Here is a 22959-nt window from a genome sequence, read left to right as displayed (position 1 = left end):
GGGATGCAACTCTGACTCTTCTGCGCCACCTAGTGTTAGAATGTGGTTATTTCCGTGGAAGACGATAAAGCACCCAGTTAAGGAGGGAAAGGGTGAAGCAACTGTATGCCATGGGATTTAAGGGTAAGGTTGGCCTGCTAGGCTAAGAGGCTAAAAAAAAAACGAAGACTCGAAGTCTGTAGTTTGAGGATCAAGGCATGGTGCCAGGGGCTCAATAGCAACATCCACGAAGGGAAGTTAATTGTAACCTTAAGTGCATTATAGCCAGTATATTACATAGAAACGGCAATGTGCGTGTGTGCGTGTAAAAGAGAGAGCAAGAGTGGCAGACAAAGAGCCACATGGGTCATTTGCTCCCAGTGCCCCAAAATGGTTCAGAGCAAACTTAGAACTCATTTCCGTTGCAGAGACCTTGAGCCACTTGGACATAAGCGGAAACCTTCCCTGAGTATGACAGGCAGCCTACTTCTGTCTTTCTAAAATTTAGCATTGAACAACACAATAGGCAACAGAAAATCTGGAGTTCCTAGAATTTTTTTAAAGACAGCAATATTTGATATTTCTAGAAAAACCAGCAGCAGTAGTGTGGGAAAAATCAGAGCTGTACAGAACGTCCCCACCCACATTGTGCTTTCTCTGCCTGCGTGTCCTGATGATGGCAAAGCCACCGGGCGGCTTTGAAGGGACCAAAGTGGCTCCTCATGCTCTGTGGGCAGTGCCCGGGCTTGGCCACCCAGTTCCCTTACCCCCCTGGCGCACTTGGGGCCAACACCTTTGCCTCAGCCCCCCGACTCCCCACCCTGAGTGGGCTCTTACCTCCTCTGTCCTCCAGGTGGCCAAGGTTGCAGACCTGACTGATGCTGTGCACCCACACCTGCATCTCTTCCTCCGTCTTGGCCACCAGATAGAACGTGCGAGACGTGGTCTTGACAATGAACACGAAGTGGTTCTGGAATTCCTTGCGAACGAAGCCCGGGCCCGCATGCTTCCAGACGGCGCATTCGCTAAGGTCGATGGTGCGGATGGGCTTGCTGGCACGCTGGCTGCGGTAGTACTCCAGCACGTCGCGGTCGCCACTCAGCCGGCCCCGCCGTAGCACGAACCAGCGCCGGCGCCAGGCCTGTGGGAGAGGCAAGTGGACATTGGCCCCCGTGATAGGAAGCCCCGGAGCGCACTCGGCCTCTTCCACTTTTCCCGTTGGTTATCGCGGTGGGGGGTAGCCATGGGAGTCACGCCGCCAGGTCGAGTAGAAATATGCACTCATCACAAAGGCATGCAACACAAATTTACGGGCACCCTGCTTTAAAAAAAATTTAGGGACTTCCCTGGTGGTCCAGTGGATAAGACTCCGAGTTCCCAATGTAGGGGACCCAAGTTTGATCCCTACTCTGGGAAATGGATCCCACAAGCCACAACTAAGTGTTCTCATCCCACAACTAAGACCCAGCACAGCCAAATAAAAAAAAAAAAAAGAAAACTCTAATAGTGAAGGGCAGGAAGGAAGCTTTCTTACCCCTATATACCTCAATCCAGTGCGACCTAACCTAGTCGTTGAACTTGTAGAGGATTGCTCAACAAGAAAGGGAAAATCATACACATTGGTGAGGAGAGCAGATTATCATTAGTTTAAGTTAATGATTGTCTAAATTATACCAATGGACGTGAACTCGAGGGAGGGTGCAAGGATCAGAAAATGTGAAGTAAAAGAAAATCAGTACTGTGAAGTAGAGAGATGGGTAGTGCCAGCAATTCTTTACAGATTTTTTTTCTTTTTTTTTTCTTTTAATTGGAGGCTAATTACTTTACAATATTGTATTGGTTTTGCCATACATCAACATGAATCTGCCACGGATGTACACGTGTTCCCAATCCTGAACCCCCCTCCCACCTCCCTCCCCACACCATCCCTCTGGGTCATCCCAGTGCACCAGGCCCAAACATCCTGCATCCTGCACCAAACCTGGACTGGTGATTCGTTTCCCACATGATATTATACATGTTTCAATGCCATTCTCCCAAGTCATCTCCCCCACCTCCCTCTCCCACAGAGTCCAAAAGACTGCTCTGTACATCTGTGTCTCTTTTGCTGTCTTGCATACAGGGTTATCATTACCATCTTTCCAAATTCCATATATATGCATTAGTATACTGTATTAGTGTTTTTCTTTCTGGCTTACTTCACTCTGTATAATTGGCTCCAGTTTCATCCACCTCATTAGAACTGATTCAAATGTATTCTTTTTAATGGCTGAGTAATACTCCATTGTGTATATGTGCCACAGCTTTCTTATCCATTCATCTTCTGATGGACATCTAGGTTGCTTCCATGTCCTGGCTATTATAAACAGTGCTGCGATGAACATTGGGGTACACGTGTCTCTTTCAATTCTGGTTTCCTCAGTGTGTATGCCCAGCAGTGGAATTTCTGGGTCGTATGGCAGTTCTATTTCCAGTTTTTTAAGGAATCTCCACACTTATCATAAAGCGGGAGACACTTCTGCAACCACCACCTAGGTCAGTATTCCTCCATCAAGGAACTGAGATGCCCTCGGGGACATCTGAAGATAGCCCTGTGCTGCCAGTCAAGAAGGCTGGGGGCATGGAGGGTGCACACTGTCTGGCCTAAAGCGATCCTCTGTGCCCTCCTGAGAAACACCATAATAGGAATGAACTTCCCTTAATGCTATAGGAATCTGGGAAACAGCCAAATCTTGAGGTCAGATGATTAGGCAAAGTTGAGTCCAGGCTCAAAAAAGAAAAGAAACCAGAGCTGAAATAGGACAGGCTGCTCCACAGGCCACTGCAGTGTCATTTGGGCCTGACACATTGAGAAGGCCACCAGCTTTGGCTTTGACTAGGGTGGCAGGGCAGGGGGAGAGAAGCCCCGTGTGGGGTGTTCTCAGCTCCCTCCCTGCCCAGGGGCTGCAAGATCTGAGGCAACAGAGAATTTGATGAGGCGCTGAATGGTGGATATGACCTGCAATCAGGGCTCAGAATGGAAAGCCCCTTTGACGCTGGGCAAGAGGCAGAATCAGAAGGGTGGTGGGGGGGTGGAGGCGAGCAGTCACCCCATGTGAGGTTGGGACAGGGAAAAGGAAACAGAACCTGGCAGGTAAGGCCTGGCTAGGGTCTGCCTTTAGGGATGGTGTAAAGCACTCAGGAGGAAAAGGGGACGACACAGGATGAGATGGCTGGATGGCATCACCGACTCGGTGGACGTGAGTTTGAGTGAACTTCCGGAGTTGGTGATGGACAGGGAGGTCTGGCGTGCTGTGATTCATGGGGTCACAAAGAGTCGGACACAACTGAGCGACTGAACTGAACTGAACTGAAAGCGCTCAGGAGACATCTGACCCCTTGGAAGAGGGACAAAGCAGTGTAATTAAGTGCTTGTTTTTAAGACGACAGAAATAACAGCATTTGTGTAGGCTTATGGGAGTCATGGAAGAAGAAGCATTAATGATTGGAGAACTTTCTGTCACAAAAACCTGGGACTGGATAGCGTGGAGCCCCTGACCATGAGAGGAAGCTCCAGCGTCACTGTCAGGATGAGAGAACGCCCTGGGGCACCAGGGGTACCCCAAACTTTCCAAAGGCCACTTTGGTGGGGAAATGTGAAGAGGAACTTTGTTGTACTTCCCAAAAAATGTTTCTAAAAGAGGAAGTCAAAGTGGAGGCTGAAACAAGTTTCAAGTTAACTGCTCTTTGTTTTGTAGAAACCCATTTCTTAGCCTTGAATAACAGTGTTGGTGGGCTGGGGCTGGGGAACACGATTAGGGCTCACCAAGTAGCTGGGGTGCTGAGAGAGGGGGAAGAGACAAAACGGGAAGATTTCAATCCCATGAAGGAGCACTCTGCTAGGAGAAGGACACAGACATTCGTTCAGCAATTATCTGTTGACATCCTAACAGGCTGGCCAGTGGGCAGACACGGGGGGGAATGGAAGTGAACCAGCCATTGAACAGGCCCTGCCACTCAGTCTTGTGGGCAACAGAGGAAATGGGCACATGGGATAAACAGACAATTTCTGTCAGCAAGATCAGCGCTATGATAAGGGAGAGCTAAGATACTATGGGCATACCCAAGAGACCTCCTTCAGGAAGATGTGGTGGCCAAGCTGAAAGTAAAGAAGGGCCAAGGATGCAGCCACATCCAGCACAGTCTGTGTGCGAAACTTACGAGCACACCCTCCCTCGAGTTGTTAATCTCTGCCCAAGACTTGTGATAATACCAAAGCTGAAATGACACTTTCTTGGAGCATTTTACTAAGTAGGTGGGACCAGGCTTCTAGAAGTGAAAGACTCATGACAAAGACCTTTAAAAAGCAGTCAGCCAGCACTGAAGTGAAGCTCTTCACAGGGACACCGTTCTGCAAGGAATTTATCGAAAGAACTCAGGGGTCAAGATGAAGACACTCCCATTGGACAAAGATGGAGCAATTCAAGCTTTAATAAATTGTAATAATCACAGTGGCTTGAAATCCATCAAATATATTTAAACCTGAGAGTTCATCATGATATTAAAAAAGAAAAAGAATGTGTCATCCTCAGAGCAGGTGAGGGAAACACTTCATGATCTTTTCACAAATGTATGCTGACTAATAAAGGAAAACCAATGATACAATTAGAATCTCACCATTTTGCTTGCCGCAGTGCATTCGCAAGCAGCGGTGTTTGCCCTCAACAGTTGCTAACTTATGAAGAGGAATAAGCAAATGTGAAAGTTCCACCCACAAAGCTAGACTGTGGGAAATTCTGTGGTCAAAGGCCCAGGTTCTTCAACAGATAAATGACAAGAAAAAGAAGGGCCGAGAGGATCTATGGAGTAAATGAATCTTAAAAGATAAATCAAAAATTTTCTGTGGGCTTATTTTTTATTGAAGTGTAGTTTATTTCTGGTTTTCTGTTAATTTCAGGTGTATGGCACATAGATTCAGTTACACATCTATATATATATATATATATATATATATATACTTTTTTAGATTTGTTTACATTATAGGTTATTATTAATATATTGAATATAGTTCCCTATGATATACAGTAGATCTTTGTTTCTTTTATGTATAGTAGTCTGGATCTGCTAATCTCAGAGTCCTAATTTATCCCTCTCCTGCCCTATCCCCTTTGGTAACCACAAGTTTGTTCTTTATGTCTCTGAGTTTGTTTCTGTTTTGTAAATAAGGTCATTTGTATGATTTGTTTAGATTCCACATATAAGTGAGGTCATATTATATTTGTCTGTCTTTTTCTGACTTCCTTCACTTACTATGATAATCACTAGATCCATCCATGTTGCCGCAAATTGCATTGTGGCACTCTTTTTTTATGCCTGAATAGTATTCTTTTGTATTATTGTGTCTAAGGGATGCCCTTTTGAGTAATAAAAAATTAAAGAATGCAAAGAAGAGATGTGTCTACATGTCAGGATAGTAGTCATATATGGGGAACAGGAGAAGGTTGTGGTTCAGATGGGGTACATGACGAGGCTCCAGCAGTGGGTGGCTAAGTTATTTTTCAAGCGGTTGGTGGTTACAAGGGGAGGGTGCGGTCATCTAAGAAAAATTCATAAAGCTATACATTTGCCCTATGTGGTTTGCTATATTTGTGTTTTCTTTGACAATAAAAAGGATTTTAAAACAATTCCTCTGGACAGGGCATGTTCATGGATGTGTTCACTGTGTGCCAGGCATGGGAGGGGCTGCTAGCTCTTCCCGTGGGGAGAGATTCACATTTCACAAGGGCAGGATCGCAAACTCCACAGCAAAACTTTGTCACCTTGAAAGTAACTTGTAAAATGACATGGGATTGTTGGCCCCCAGGGCACCAGGCATCACATCCCCCCACTGTACCCCACTGGGCCCTGAGGGCTCCTCTAGCTCTGGCCATGAAGGATCTATTTCCCATCAGCCTTTCCTGCCACAGCCACTAATGTGACTCATTACCACCTTACCAGCATTATCTCCACAACAAAAACCTGCAACATCCTGTAACATTGTGGAAAAGTGTTTGTGCTTATTTCTCAGATGTGAAGGAGGTGAAACTAAACTCCTCTAGAAAGCTGTAATGGAGATCACAGACCTGTTGATTTGCCTGGAATTGGTTGGGGAATAACTGGATCTAATCCCTCTGATAATGAAAGCTATGTGCTGTCTTCAACCATCTTCAATACAACTTGCTGATTCTGTTTACAAACACCTCCTGGTTGGTTTCTTGATAGAAAGGGACACCCAGGTTAAACAAAGGTGCAAGTGATTGCAAGGCTGAGGCAGGCACTGTGCAGTGGCAGCCTTGGTTATCCAGGGAAGAAGGACTGAGACTTGAATCTGAATTTCCCTGTTATGGACTGAAGTGTCTCCTGCCTCAAAATTCCAATGTTTAAGTCCTAGTGCTCAGCACCTCAGAAGGTAACCTTATTTGGAGACAGGGTCTTTACAGAGGTAATCCAGTTAAAATAAGGTCTTTGGTGTAGCCCTAATGTAATATGACAGGCACATTTATAACAGGGGACACTTGGAGACACAGACATGCATGGAGTAAAGATGATGTGAAGACTCAGGGCACTGACAGCCTCTCCAATCCCAGGAGAAAGGCGGGGAACACACCTTCCCTCATGGCCATCAGGAGGAACCAACTCTTCTCACACCTGGATTGTGGACTTCTGGCCTCCATGACTGGGAGATGGTATGTTTCTGTGGCTTAAAACTACCCAGTTTGTGGTACTCTTACAGCAGCCCCAGGAACCTAAGACATTCCCCCACTTTTATTCTGCACCTGAACCACCTGGGAGAACTTCCACTTCTAGCCACATTGGTGTACTTAGCCCTGAACTTGCCCCCACCCACAAAACCAACTAGAAAACTAGACCAAATATTTGAATCCAATGACTTCTGACATTGAGCAACAGTCAGCTGTGGTGTATAGGAGAAGAAAACAATGTGACTGAGTCTCAGACTCTAGCATTCTAGCTCACAGCCTGTAAGCCTGTTTCTAACTGATGGTATAGGGAAGGGACTCCCAACAGACTACGGCAATCTGGCCAAGTTGGGAAAGACAGTTCAGCATTCCGGAGGGTTGAGGTACCTGGGAATCAGTAGGGAGAGGCACCAAAGACAAGGGTATTGGGTAAAGAGCTCCTGAAGTCCACATGGGAATTCCTTTATGGCACAGTGGCTGAATACTAACACCCCATGTTAAGTTCAGTCATTCAATTGTGTCCAACTCTTTGTGACCCCATGGACTGCAGCACACCAGGCCTCCCTGTCCTTCACCATCTCCCAGAGCTTTCTCAAACTCATGTCCATCGAGTCGGTGATGCCATCCAACTATCTCATCCTCTGTCATCCCCTACTCCTCCCACCTTCAATCTTTCCCAGCATCAGGGTCTTTTCCAATGACTCAGCTCTTTACAACAGGTGGCCAAAGTATTGGAGTTTCAGCTTCAGCATCAGTCCTTCCAATGAATATTCAGGACTGATTTCCTTTGGGATATACTGGTTTGATCTCCTTACAGTCCAAGGAACTCTCAAGAGTATTCTCCAACACCACAGCTCAAAAGCATCAATTCTTCGGTACTCAGCTTTCTTTATGGTCCACCTCTCAAATCCAGATATGACTACTGGAAAAACCATAGGTTTGACCAGACGGACATTTGTAGGCAAAGTAATGTCTCTGCCTTTTAATATGCTGTCTAGGTTGGTCATAGCTTTTCTTCCAAGGAGCATGGGTCTTTTAATTTCATGGCTATAGTCACCATCTGCAGTGATTTTGGAGCATAAAAAAATAAAGTCTCTCACTGTTTCCATTGTTTCCCCATCTATTTGTCATGAAGTGATGGGACCTGATGCCATGATCTTTGTTTTTTGAGTGTTGAGTTTTAAGCCAGCTTTTTCACTCTCCTCTTTCACTTCCATCAAGAGCCTCTTTAGTTCCTCTTCGCTTTCTGCCATAAGTGTGATGTCATCTGTGTTTCTGAGGTAATTGATATTTCTCCTGACAATCTTGATTCCAGCTTGTGCTCCATCCAGCCCTGGCATTTCTCATGATGTACTCTGCATATAAGTTAAATAAACAGGGTGACAATATCAGTCTCCTTTCCCAATTTGGAACCAGTCCATTGTTCCATGTCTAGTTCTAACTATTGCTTCTTAACCTGCATACAGATTTCTCAGGAGGCAGGTAAGGTAGTCTGGTATTCCCATCTCCTGAGGAATTTTCCACAGTTTGTTGTGATCTACACAAAGGCTTTGGCATAGTCAATGAAGCAGAAGTAGATGTTTTTCTGGAATTCTCTTACTTTTTCAATGATCCCACGGCTGTTGGCAATAGATCTCTGGTTCCTCTGCTTTTTCTAAATCCAGCTTGAATATCTGGAAGTTCTCAGTTCATGTCCTGTTGAAACCTGGCTTGGAGAATTTTGAGCATTACTTTGCTAGCGTGTGAGATGAGTGCAACTTGTACATTCTTTGGCATTGCCTTTCTTTGTGATTGGAATGAAAACTAAGCTTTTCCAATCCTGTGGCCACTGTTGAGTTTTCCAAATTTGCTGGCACACTGAGTGCAGCAGTTTCACAGCATCATCTTTTAGGATTTGAAACAACTCAGCTGGAATTCCATCACCTCCACTAGCTTTGTTCATAGTGATGCTTCCTAAGGCCCAGATGACTTCTCACTCCAGGATGTCTTGCTCTAGGTGAGTGTGAGTGATCACACCATTGTGATTATCTGGGTTGTGAAGATCTTTTTTGTACAGATCTTCTGTGTATTCTTGCCACCTCTTCTTAATATCTTCTGCTTCTGTTAGGTCCATACTATTCCTGTCCTTTATTGTGCCCATATTTGCATGAAATGTTCCCTTGGTATCTCTAATTTTCTTGAAGATATCTCTAGATTTTCCAGTTCTATTGTTTTCCTCTATTTCTTTGCATTGATCACTGAGGAAGGCTTTTTTTATCTCTCCTTGCTATTCTTTGGAACTCTGCATTCAGATGGGTATATCTTTCCTTTTCTCCTTTGCCTTTAGCTTCTCTTCTTTTCTCAGCTATTTGTAAGGCCTCCTCAGACAACCATTTTGCCTTTTTGCATTTCTTTTTCTTGGGATGGTCTTGATCACTGCCTCCTGTATAATACCATGAACCTCCATCCATGGTTCTTCAAACACTCTGTCTATCAAATCTAATCTCTTGAATCTCATTGTCACTTCCACTGAAGGGATTTAATTTAGGTCATACCTGAATGGTCTAGTGATTTTCCCTACTTTCTTCAATTTAAGCCTGAATTTTTCCTATAAGGAGTTCATGATGTGAGCCATAGTCAGCTCCCAGTCTTGTTTTTACTGACTCTATAGAGCTTCTTCATCTTTGGCTGCAAAGAATATAATCAGTCTGATTTCGGTGTTGACCATCTGGTCATGTTCATGTGTAGAGTCTTCTCTTGTGTTGTTGGAAGAGGGTGTTTGCTATGACTAGTGCATTCTTTTGGCAAAACTCTGTTAGCTTTTGCTCTACTTCATTTTGTACTCCAAGGCCAAACTTGCTTGTTACTCCAGGTATCTCTTGAATCTCTATTTTTGCATTCCAATCCCCTATGATGAAAAGGACATCTTTTTTGGTGTTAGTTCTAGAAGGTCTTGTAGGTCTTCATAGAATCATTCGATTTCAGTTTTTTCAGCATTAGTGGTTGGGGCATAGACTAGGATTACTGGGATACTGAAAGATTTGCCTTGGAAATGAAGAGAGATCATTCTGTCATTTTTGAGATTGCATCCAAGAACTACATTTCAGACTCTTTTGTTGACTATGAGGGCTACTCCATTTCTTCTAAGGGATTCCTGCCCACAGTAGTAGATATAATGGTCATCTGAGTTAAATTCACCCATCCCAGTCCATTTTAGTTCACTGATTCCTAAAATGTCAATGTTCACTCTTGCCATCTCCTGTTTGACCACTTCCAATTTACCTTGATTCATGGACCTAGCATTCCAGGTTGCTATGCAAATTGTTCTTTAGAGCATCAGACTTTACTTTCATCACCAGTGACATCCATAACTGGGCATTGTTTTCACTTTGGCTCCATCTCTTCATTCTTTCTGGAGTTATTTCTCCACTCTTCTCCAGTTGCATATTGGGCACCTACCGACCTGGGGATTTCATCTTTCAGTGTCCTATCTTTTTGCCCTTTTCATACTCTTCATGGGGTTCTCAAGGCAGGAATACTGAAGTGGTTTGCCATTCCCTTCTCCAGTGGACCATATTTTGTCAGAACTCTCCACCATGACCCATCTCTCTTGTATTGCCCTACATGTCATGGCTCATAGTTTCATTGAGTTAGACAAGGTTGTGGTCCCTGTGATCAGTTTGGTTAGTTTTATTTGATTACAGTTTTCATTCTATCTGCCATCTGATGGATAAGGATAAGAGGCTTATGGAAGCTTCCTGATGGGAGAGACTGACTGTGGGGGAAACTGGGTCTTGTTCTCATGGGTGGAGTCATGCTCAGTAAATCTTTAATCCAATTTTCTGTTGATAGGCGGGGCTGTGTTCCCTCCCTGTTGTTTGGCCTGAGGTCAAACTACAATAGGGGTAATGAAGGTAATTTTGACCTCCTTCAAAAGGACTTGTGCATGCATTGTTGTATTCAGTGCCCCTAACCCTGCAGCAGGCCACTGTCGACCCATGCCTCCACCAGAGACTCCTGGACACTCACAGGCAAGTCTGGTTCAGTGTTTTGTGGGGACATTGCTCCTTTCTCCTGGCTCCTGGTGAACACAAGGTTTTATCTGTGCCCTCCAAGAGTCTCCAAGTCCTGTGGAAGTTCTGTGATCAAATCCCTCTGCTTCCAAAGTCAAATTCCCTGTGGGTTCTCAGTCCCTTTGCTGGATACCCAGGTTGGGAAATCTGTTGTAGATCCTAGAACTTTCTTAACAGTGCCAGAATTTCATGAGGTGAATCCAAAAACAGTTACTGGACACCCAGAAACTGATCAACTACCAGAGCTCACACAGGGATGGGAGAGGTTCAGACCAGCTAGGACGGAGAAACCTGAAACATTCAGGAGAGACTTAGAGTCAGGCCTCAGTATAGGTTCATCTCAACCTCCCCTGAGAAAGTTTAAGAAGCAGACTTGGAGTGACCAAACCAATGTTTATGTTACTGAATTGACTGCCAAACAAAACTCAACACTTTTTAAAGGAAGACAAGAAAACCCAGACACTCAACAATATAATATTTATGATGTAAAGCCTCCTCCAAATTACTAGAACTGCAAAGAAGCTGGAAACTGTGTTTCATATTAGGTGAAAATCAGTCAATAGAGAACTAAAAATGACAGGGATGATGGAATAAGCAGACAATATTTTTAAAACAGCTCTTACAGTGTTTGACATTTAAAGGAAAACATGTACATATGAGAAGAGAGATAGAAGGTACAGACAAGAACAAAATGGAACTTGTGAAGATACAAATACAATATCTGAAATGAAAAATGCACTGGATGCGCAGAACAATATCTTAGACCTCAGAGAAGTGCTCAGTGAACTGGAAGCACATTTTTAGCACTTTCCTGGGAAGAAGTGAATAGACTCCCAAGGGATCTGCTAAAAACACACATTCCTGGATCTCACATCCGGGGTGGTTAGGAGTCCAAGGCCATCTCATGAAACACCTCAAAGTCACCTGCTTCTAGCTCAGAGAACATGTATTACCAACCAAGCGGAATACATCAATCTCTGAACCACAGTCTCAAGGATGCACTGTTTCAACACTGAATGTCTATCCTTTTATCAGTTTTAAACCCCTTAGAGAACATGATGAAATTCATTCACCGTCTCTCATCAGAAACATGCATGCGTGCATACACACGCATGCACACACACACTCAGACACACATGCACACACTGTTCTGGATGGCCTTCCTTCATTTAATTGCCATGCTTTCCCTCGCTGGCCTCACCTAGTAGCATTTCTCAGTGGGGCCCTTGCTTCACTTTTCACATCCAAACTGTGTGCATGGCCTGCTGACTGTACTTTCACCTCTCCATGTTACCCTGCTACAGCTGCCCTGGTCCTAGGCCCCCCAGAAATTCATTCTCAACACAGAACTCAATGGTCTTTAAAAACATCAATCCACTCATGTGGCTCCCTCGATTTGCCCTTTCCAAAGGCCCTCTAAACCTTATAATAATATCAACCCCCTTGAAGCTGGCCTGTAGCCTCCTCCTGGACCTAGCCCTACACTCCTCTCCCTCTTCAGCTCCACCACTCTTGGGTTATTTCACACTGTTCCTTCTGCTGTTCCTGAACAGGTCAAATCTCATTCCCACCTTGGGGCCTTTGCCCTCCCTGGTCCTTCTTCTCAATATAGTCTTTCACCAGATTATCTGCATGCCTGTCATTCAGATTTCAGCTTCCCGTTGCTGAAACCATAACTTAATTGTCATCATCTCAGAGCAACCTTCTCTGATCATTCAAGTCCAAGTGGCTGCACATTACTTTACACCTTAGTTCCAAACACACTACTTTCAATACCTACTATTTCTCTTTCCTGTCTGTTTGAGGATGGGTGTCTGGCCCCCACGCCAATCTCCAGTCCCCTACAGAGGCCTTGTTGTCTTGATTACTGCATTAACCTCTGCTACGTGGCACAGAAGAGTTGCTCATACTTGCTGAGTTAATGAATTTCATACATGATTTCAGGGTGCCCTGGACCTAGGTTTAAAACACTAGTCTTGAGAAACATGACTAGCTTTGTGGTTTCATAACAAACCTCATTGCCAGCATTCATTCATCACATATTTATGTACAAGGAACTCGAGTTGTGATGGGGAATCAGACAGACAAGGTCTCAGCAGTCAGGCAAGGTGCAGTCGGAGCCTTTTAACTCAAATACAGCAAATGCTCCACATTTGGAGCATTTGCAAATGCAACACACAGATATGGCAGTATGTTGTTCAAGAGTAAATTGGGGTGTCAGCTACACATGCCTAACATGAGCTTTTCTCAGCTAATAAAAGAAGCTCTTGAGATTGAGATTACCATAGACAAAAGTTCGAAGTCTGAGCACTTTATTCCTGCACTCGATTCTATTTGCACAATGAAATAAACCTGGCTGGGTTAGAGCAAGCTTCACTTCTGTGACTCCAGAATTCACTCCAATAAAATTGAAGTGGCTTGTCTGGATTGTATCCATTGTTGAAAGACACTGAAATGAACAGAGAAACATCCTGTGAGTCTCTGAGGCTGTAAAGAGACACCTTTGATTTAAACTGCTTTTCTGGCCAAAGTGATTACTGTCCCTTTGTTTCAGCGGAATTGGCCCCCTGCCCCCTCTGCAGCGGTGAAATCCCAAAGCTATGAAATCATTTCCTCTGCATGTGCACAGGACCGGTCAGCAAGCTGCCTGCATCGCCTGGCTTTCCAACCCGGGCTGAGGGAATGAAACCTCCATCAAGCTGCACTTTGAGCTGTGGGTTTGTATCCTTCACTATCCCTGTCATCTGAGCCAGAGCAGTTTTCAACTCCAGCTGGTCAAGGAACTGCTTGGGCTTCCTCCCCCTTGGACCCCTGGATGGGCTCCATGCTGCCTGCCCTGGCCCGAAGTGTCCAGAGCTCCGGGATCTGGGGCTCAGACTCCAAAATCTGAGTCTGTTCTGATTACTTACACGTGTTGGGCTTCTGAGCTGCTCTCACACGGGCCTTATCTGTCATGCTGCAGGAGGTGCCTCGATTAGAGGGGGACACGCAGAAAGATGCTGCCAAGGATCTGTGGGCGGCAAGGCCCTGCTCTAGTGGGCAAAGAGTTCAACATTTCTCACCACTACACATAAAGAGAGGTACACAGTTGGAAGGGGAACTCATTTGAGGTGCATGAGAAGTTATGTGCAGAAGAAAGGAACTCTAGGAAACAAGACCCGGCCAATGACCATCAGCTGGTCTCCAACTCACCCTGGGACTCTGGCCTATGCCCATTCTAGCCCATGTGCTCTGTGATGGCAGGAGCCTCCTCTGTCTTGGTCCCTGAAGTACTTCCAGCATCTTTAATAGTCTTAGTCTACACACACAATCAGTGCATCGTGCTGGACCAGGTGATGGACTCGGGGGATGGCTGGCTGGAAAAGCTTAACAGGAGGAATCCTTGTGTTGGAAGAGATCTTTCTGTTTCTTGCAGTTGTGGTCACCGGAATCTATGTGTTATGATGAAACCACAGTGAAACACACACACATGTCTATACACACAGACACACGCAAGTCTGTGACGTGAAACCTACAGCAGCTCCTGTTTCTTTACAATCTCCTGGGGATGGAGGTTTCTAAATCAGTTGACAAAAAGATGTTCAATGCAAAAGAAGTCAAGAATGTACAGAAAAGGAAACCTTCAAGAAGTGGGGCACATCAAAAGCACAAAATAAGATGCTTGATTTCAATCACTGCATCCAGGGGAACCATACTCAATGGGCTGGTGAAAACACATTTATGCAATGGGCCGGGTACAGGGGAGGCAGAGATGAGCAGGTGCTCAGAGTCCCCTGAGTGGAACAAGGGCCAACGAGCTTGCAGTGATGGCATTTCCTTCTAAGTTTGTCAGCTTTTATGTATAATCCTGTGAAGTGGTCAAGGGGCAGCTAATTTTCCAGAAAAAGAAGCTGGTCCTCAGAGAGATGGAGGGTCTTGTTCACAGCCCTCCCTTTCAAGGACATGGCTCTATGTAATAAAAGAGACTGAATTCTAGTTAGTTGAAATTAAAGAACAGGGAAAATAGAGCCACAGTTGGAGGAGGGTACATGCCTACTTGCATTGGTTGGTGACCCAGGATTGCATCTATTCCAACATGAGGATTCCTCCTGTTAACCCTTCACCAGCTGCTCCTGGTCCCCTGGCACTTCAGCGAGAGGGATTTGGGTGGAACCAGAGTGATGGAGCACGTTACCTCAAGGTCACATGTTAGACTGCTTTCTGCAGACTGTCCTGTCATATGGAACTGTCAAAGCCATTTCCCTTGATCTAGCTCTGGAGTGTACTCTTCTCTGGAGTCCAGAAGAGGAAACAGGACTAAGACATGCTCTTGACTGCCTTTTCATTTCTTTCTTCTCCATTTTCATTTCCTTCATTTCCATCTTTCCTCATCCCCCGTTCTTCTGACTGGAACAAGTTTCTCTTTGCATTTGTGACTATTGACAGAGACTTAGTAAATGTTAGTGAGTGTTTTTCAAACCTAACAACTGTATCCCTGACTGCTCTATGTAAGGCCCTGGGAATCTTGGAAATGCTCCCAGACCCCGAGATGAAAGAAAGTTTTTGGTAACAGCTTGGAGGCTTTCAGTAGCTTCCCAAGCCCGGCTCCTTTAAGCCCAGCTCCCAGTTTCTTCCCAGTGGTTTCACCTTGAAAACATTCAGGAAGTTTGGGGTGCGGTTATGTGTTGCAGAAGGTGAACATCATCGAAGAAACAAAGTCCTGGTTAATGTTCTATTTTCTGCTGTGCTTTACTCAAGGGGGCCCCAGTCTCCGCCTTCTACTTCCTCGCCAAGGGGGCCCACAAAAGCCAGGGGACCCGAGGGCGGGGGGTTGGGAATTTCCAGGAGCAGGTTAAGCAGGGCTCCTCTCAGCCCTGGCTCAGCGCCACCAGCCCAGGGATTGCTGTGACCCTTCAGCCTGATGGGCCTGTAACCTTCTGCCTGCCACTACACAGAGCCGGGACTTGTCGCAGGCGTGGAATAACTTCCTGTGATTGTCCTGGAGATGGTCTGGCCCACGAGATCCGCTTCCAGGGCTTGTCAACAGAGGCAGAGGAGTTCTGGATCTCTGCCATGTGGATGGAGACACCCCTGCATTTAAGGAGGAAGACAGGGCAGGGCTCTTGCTAGGATGTGAGCTCCTGAAATACATGGGATTGTGGAAAGCATTTGGAAATCTTGGTGTCTTGTGTTATTAGCTGTAAGACAGTTGAGGTCTAATGTGCAGGAAAATCTCTCTAAAATGTACCCCCCTGGCTCCTGGTGCTGAGAGTGAGCTCAGTCCATCTTGTTGAGTCAGTTGATGAATCTCTAGCTCATTCCACCTGTAATCAAAATAAATTCTGCCTGAATTAAATATTTAAATAAGGACATATTTAAATTTAACTGTTTAAATAAGGACATTTAAATTTAACTGTTTAAATAAGGACATATTTAAATGTAAATAATTGAATAAGGACATATTTAAATTTAAATATTCAAAAAGGACACAATTAAATTTAAATATGTACATTAGGTCATGTTTAAATTTAAGTGTGTGAATAAGGGTTTGTTTAAATTTAACTATTTAAATAAGGAATTATTTGTATTTAAATATTGAAATAAGGAAATAACAGGACTGAAAAAATAGAGGTGGCCATTGACCTAACACCAGCCTCTGAGAATGCTTTCTAAAAACAGGACATGACAGCCTGAGGCTACAGAGAAAAACCACGCCACACATTCATTCCTCAAAAGTTAAGATGTCGATGCTGTGAACAGGCACGCCGCCCATGACTCAGTTGCCAGGGTGCAGGGGGGCAACAGAAAGAGGGTGGTGGGCAGGAGACGGGTGCCAGCTGGTAGGCTGCTAACAGCCCGAGAGGGATAGTTACAGGGCAACTCATGTGCTAAAAACACTGTTCTGGCTGCAGGAAGTTGCCAAATCCACCTCCCAGCCTCTGGTCAGCACAAAACTGTGACTCAAGTTGTTCCACACAGGAACCCAGAGGATGCCACTGTTGACCGAAGGTCCTGTCTAGGCCTAGGAGAAGCTGGGCTCGCAGAGGGCACCTGCCTGCAGACTTGTCCCAGGTACCTAGAGAGGAAAGGAATAACCTAGCTTTCAACTGGGTTAAAGACTTGCTGGGCTGAAAGCACATACATCAATAGAAAGAAGAACCCTTTACTGTTCACAGTTCAAGGCCAATCCTCTGGGCCTCCTCCCTGCTGGAACCCAGGGCATTTCTGGAGCCTGGGCACACACGTACCAATCAGGATGTGGTCACATTTGGGGGTGAAGTGATAAGCAGCGGTCTCAAGCGAGCACCTCAAGCCACTGCCCAACGCCTCTGGCTTCAGTTCTGTTTCCCCACAGGGTCCCTCTCTGCTCCTGACATCTGAGAGTCCAGGTGGAGCTCATGCCACTGTGAAGGATTTTTCACGGGCATCCTTCAGAAATCTTTCTCCTATTTTGTCAAAACTGTACCTTTTCAGGGGTAGATAAGAGGTCTAACTGATCTAAGGTCTATTCCATGAGTTGATTAGATTTTCCTGCTCTATTTTGGACTTTTAAAAAAAAACAGTTTTTCTTTCATATTGGGTTTTAGCTGATTAACAATGTTGTAATAGACACAGGTGAACAGTTCAAGGACTCAGCCATCCATATACATGTATCCATTCTCCTCCAAACTCCCCTCCCATCCAGGCTGCCACAGAACATTAAGCAGAGTTCCCTGTTCTGTCCAGCAGGTCTTTGTTGGTTCTCCATTTTAAAAATAGCTGTGTGTACATGGATTTTTGGACTCTTTGATGAGTTTCACAGAGGGGAATTATATAAACATGTGTTCAGAAATGTCATTTTCTTCCTCAGAAATCTCTTTGAACGCTCTGGCAGTCACACCAGTCCAAGGCAAAAGAGCACCTTGTTGTTTAAATGTGTATTTGGCTGGTGTCTCATGAGGCTTTATATTATTTCTTATGCATCATAACCCTTTGTAGACCTTTTTTATTTGCCCATTTTCCCACTGCCATGCTGATCTTTCCCTAATGACTGACAAGGATTATTAACAGAAGTCATGGGTATAAACTCATCTGCCTTATACATTTGTATTGTTTTTGAAGCATCAGTGCCTAAAATCGTGCTTGGCATACAGGAGATGCTAAGTAAATATTTGTTGAGGGATGAAGAAATGAATGAAGAGAAGTGTTTTATTCTCAAATAGCAAAAAATCTGTCTTTTCCTTTATCGTTTTTCTAACATATTTAGACAGGTTTTCCCCACCTCCAGATCAGATTGATATCCGACAACATTCTTTTGTATAAACCGTATTTCATTGTCTTCCACTTAAATGCAACACATCTGGAATTTGTTTGCCATGTCTCTATGAAGTGAGATTGATCTATATTTTTATGAATTTGTTATCAAGGTTATGAAGAAGTTTGCATCTTTTCTGTGCCCGAATAGTTTAAAGAGTATGAGAGTGAGCTGTTCTTTAAAGCTCAAAAGTTCTCCAATATTAAAACATTTGAAGTCAAGCATCTGTCTCAGAAGTAATTATCCATTTCTTTCATATTTACTTTATACTATTGACCAGAACAACATTTTAGGGTGTAACACTGTGAAGAGTGGTGCTCCTTTCCGGCAAGGCCATGTGAGAGTTCTCTGCTGTGAAAATTTGGGTGGAGTTAAATTACAGTTTAAACTTCAGTTTAATTTCTAAGTTACACCATGCGCAGGGCCCAAGACCCCAAACCACGGATTTCTTGTCAGCCCTGAAAGCCACAATGTAACAGACTTGCTTCTTGTGAAATAGGAACTAGTGGTGATGAACTGAAACAGCCACTGAAAAGGAGGCCTGAGATGGGACGACCAAGCAGCCCACAAGAAAACCTAGCTGGGGTGTAGCTCTAAGGTAGGCACGGTTCTGACGTGGAAAGAAGGCAGAGGAAACTGAGTTACCAGTGCTGTGGGATGCATCGTGAGACTCTTGACTGGAGGGAGACAGACAAGAACACAGGGAGCTCCATGCCAGAAGGAAACGGACTTTGATCCCTGACAGGAAACAGAAGTTTATAAAAAAAGTATTTTTCGCCATTTTCTTTCCACCTTTTATGTTGAACTAGTACAGGAATATCATTGCCAGATGTCAAACAAGCCAGCATCATCTGCTTCGGCTCTGTCCCTACAGTCAACTGTCAACCGGCTGCCAGACTGACCGTTACAATGCACATCCAATCACATGGTTTCTATGCTCGGAACCCACATAAGGTTTTCCTTCCTCACTGAGAGGAAAAGTCCCAGGCCTCTTCTTAGACCCTCTAAGACCTGACACCAGCCCCCCACCCTCTCCCATCACCTGTCTAACCCCAACTGCTCTTTGCTCACTCCCTGGGTTCCAGCCCAGCTCATTGCTCCTGGAACATTCCAGGTGTATTCCTGTTGGAGGGTCTCTGTGTTGAGTCCTTCGTCTCCTGTGTAAGCAGTGGGGCATTTGAATTCCCTGACCCTTGTGGATGCCTAAAGTCAAAGCCAAAAGGTGTCTAGCGGCCAAGAGCAATCCCTCAAACAGGACCTGCAGGCGTTAAGTCACAAAAAGACAAGCAGATATGATCCCCTTCCATGTGGAAGTAGACGAATACTGCCTCCGAAGGCCAGGAGCTCTGTTGAGATTTGGGATGGATTCATGATACGAGGCTCTCAGAAAATAAAGACGTATGTGAGTGTTGACCTGTTACTATCGAGAGCGAGGTGGTCCATAATCAGGGAGGTGAATCAGAAGCGAGCTTCGAATGAAAAAAAAAAAAAAAAAAAGACAAGGGGTGACAATAGCCTGATTTCTCCACTCTCACTCCAGGTTCTGAGCACGTGGGAACTTCTAACTGGAGAAGGACCTGTGCAGAGAGTTAGCTGGGCTTTTCCTTTGAAGACATCATCCAAGCAGCTCATCAACAGCGACAAGCCAAACTCCTTGAAAGGCCCCTCTGGGCCTTATTCTGATATCATTTTGCCACTTGGCCATATCTCCTTCTCTGTTAGGCCCAGGTCTGGAGGTGGGTGTCACTTGATTCTTGCAAATCACTGAAATGTTTCCCTCTTTGTTGCCTTCAGCAACCAGGTCCTCCATCTCCCCATCCTCTTCCCTCTCAGGTCCTGACACATTCCCTGCGACTCTGTGACTCCAAGTGGTCATGCTCAGTTGTGTCCAACTCTTTGTGACACCCTGGGCTATAGCCTACCTGGCTCCTCGATCCATGGGATTCTTCAGGCAAGAATCCTGGCATGGGTTGCCATTTCCTCCTTCAGGGGGATTTTCCCCACCCAGGGACCGAACCCACGTACCCCACACTGGCGTGTGGATTTTTTTGCCACTGAGTCCACCTGGGAAGCTCTCAAACTCAAAGACCTGCCCCCAAACTAAGGTCTGTAGTCCCACGCTCCCTCCTGCATGGCCTCTATGATGTAATCAGGACTACAAAGATCTGGACAGATTGGCCTGAAGGCTCCACAGTGATCAGAAAGGGGAAATTCACCAGAAAGAAAGGAAAGGCCCAGTCCCTAGGCCTTGACAAAGCAAAACATCAACAGCACACGTAGAGGCTAGAAGAGAGAGAGAGAGCTCAGCAAAAGCACAGAGGAAAATGTGGTTCCCTCGACAGGAAGCCGGCATGAGTCAGCAGTGTGGTGGCCGCCAGCCCTGAACCAGGGGGACCTGCAGCCTCCAGCAGGGGAAGGGGCGCCTGGCTCCTCTCGGCCTGAGGCTTTGATTCCAGGAGCACACTCTGTCCTGGGAGCAGCTCAGAGGAGGCGGGTCTGTGGCCCAAGAATATGGAAGGATCAGCAGCATCCACCAGCCATACTCAAGTGCCTGAGAGGAACCCAAGTCAGTGAGAGCAAGTGTGTGTTCCACGTAATCTCACCAGGTAACAACAGTGGGCAGACTGTCCAGTCGGAGCTGTCACACACCTCTTTGGGAAGAGTGTTATGTAACCAGTTTCCTGTTGGTAAAGTGTCCAAACAACACGTGATCGCTCAAAAAATGTGGCCAGTGTGTCATGAGATCACCGCTGATACACTTGCCAGTCACTGAAGTTTACAGAACTGCAATGTGGCCTGGCCTGCCGACCGCCCTGCTCAACAACCTGTCTCTCCTGAATGTTTTCATTAAGCAGTTGACACCTGACATTGGTTATTTCTCTAGAATCATTCGCATGTTCTTACTTTCTGCTGCACTCCTACAAATAGCCTTTCTGTTCCAGTTTCCCTTCCAGCTGTCTCCCCTGCCAGTTCAACCTCAAGATCGCTGCTGCAGACCCCAACGCAATCTGTGAGCCCCCTAATTAAATCCTCATCGAGTAATAGTTCCCTGAACCCAATGTGCCCAGTACTCCAATGCAGGTGTCCACTTCTCAATGTGCAAAAAGCTGACCAACTCCAAGACTTAAATCGTTGGGCAAAGCAGGTCTGGGAAACTCAACTCTCTTCTAGCTTACGTGTGTGAGTTGAAATCCCCCAGAACCAACCTGAGTCTAATGCTGCAAGGTGTCCAGGGATTCCAGCAGGTCTTCTATGTGAAATCACGACCACATTTAGGAGAGACTGGACCCAGAGCATTGGAATGGGACACTTGACAGTGTTGAGCTGCTTCTAACTGCTCTAATCTCCCCAGTGCCATTGGAAGGGCCGCCAAGGAGTCAAGAGTCCTCGAAAAAGAAGGTTCCAGTCACCTCACCAGGCAAAAACACCTTTATCAGCTAAAGAAAGAAAGTGAAGTCACTCAGTCATGTCCAACTCTTAGTGACCCCATGGACTGTAGCCCACCAGGCTCCTCCATCCATGGAATTTTCTAGGCAAGAGTACTGGAGTGGGTGGCCATTTTCTTCTCCAGGGGATCTTCCCAACCCAGGGATCCAACCCAGGTCTCCCACATTGCAGGAAGACGCTTTACCGTCTGAGCCACCAGGGAAGCCCAGCTAAGTCATGGTCTTTCTCCTTTCTTCTCCTTACTATTTTCTGTAGGGTTTGCTGGTGGTGGTGAACTCCAGCTCAGTGGCCTCACTCAGCCTGTCAGATACCCGCTGTCTTTGACATGAGAGGGAAGGAGCAGGTAGGCAGTAGTGACAGCGGGTTTCTCACTAGAACTAGCTCTGAGTTGTGGTTTGGGGTGTTTTTTCCTGGTTGTTTAACCTCAAAACTGGTTATCCAGCCCTCTCAGCATGTCTGTCAGAGACCCAATATCATTCTGATAAGCTCTTTTTCTGCTGAAATCAGTCAGGATCAGCTTCTGGTGCTTGCAAAGTAAAACCTTGACTGGTACCACATCTACAAGGAGTATGTGGTCCATCCAAGTTTCCTCATTTCTAAAATGCACTGAAATTGAATGAAGGAATAATAAATAGAAAAGGAGAAATTACAGAGCTATAAAAATTAAAAAGTAGAACTAATAGTAAGCAAAACACTGATTCAGTGCTAAAACAAAACTTGATAAAACAGAACACACCAAGTAACCTAACCAACAGGGGAAAAGGGAACAGAGCCCAAACTCACAATGACAAGAAAGCAATATCTCTGGGAAGAGGAAAAACAAATTGTAAAAATCATAAGAACATTGTATAAAATTATATGTGATGAATTTGATGGCCAGAATGAAACAGATACTTTTCCAGGAAGAGTATAATTTACATAACTGACTCAGGGAAAGATAGACTAAACAAATCAATTTCCATAAAAGAAACAGAGTTGACAAAGATCTAAACACACCAAAAAAGCACCAGATATAGCTTAGAGGGGGATTCTGCCAAAATTGTAAAGGGCTGTTAATTCCAACTCTACTTAAAATATTCTAGAATATGGCAAACTTCCAAATTTTTTTATGAGCCAAGTATAACATGTATGCCAAAATCTGCTAAAGATTGTACAGAAATAAATAAAGCCAAATTTAAAGCCAAAGACCAGTCTCTCTCATGAATATTGATACAAATATACAATATAAAATATTTGGTTGGCCAAAAAGTTTGTCTGGGTTTCAAACCCTGAGTGAACTTTTTGGCCAAACCAGTATTAGTATGAATAATCCAACAACACAATAAAATTATACCTCGTCCAGCTGGTACTTTTTCCAGAAATGTAAAAGTGGTTTAATATTAGATGATCTATTAATAGAATTCATTGCTTTGCTAGATTTAATGAAAAAGTCATGTGACCATCACTAGAAAAACTGAAAAACTTCTTAATAAAATCCAAAAATGACTTTTGA

At 44.9% G+C, this 22959-nt stretch overlaps 1 protein-coding gene across 3 annotated transcripts in view; it reads right to left on the bottom strand.

Moving 5' to 3' along the window:
• GAB3 (GRB2 associated binding protein 3) overlaps nt 1-22959 on the bottom strand; it is an 89114-nt gene that overhangs the window by 59137 nt on the left and 7018 nt on the right. For all 3 annotated transcript variants that reach the window (XM_005227646.5, XM_024987902.2, NM_001192307.1), the window contains exon 2: nt 817-1120. In XM_005227646.5, coding sequence (XP_005227703.1) covers nt 817-1120 — 304 coding nt within the window. The remainder of the gene's footprint in view (nt 1-816; nt 1121-22959) is intronic.

The sequence above is a fragment of the Bos taurus genome, chromosome X (genome assembly GCF_002263795.3).
Source record: "Bos taurus isolate L1 Dominette 01449 registration number 42190680 breed Hereford chromosome X, ARS-UCD2.0, whole genome shotgun sequence".
Classification (NCBI taxonomy): Eukaryota; Metazoa; Chordata; class Mammalia; order Artiodactyla; family Bovidae; genus Bos; species Bos taurus.
Note: the sequence above shows the minus strand (reverse complement) of the source record. Positions and strands in the feature narration are given on the sequence as shown.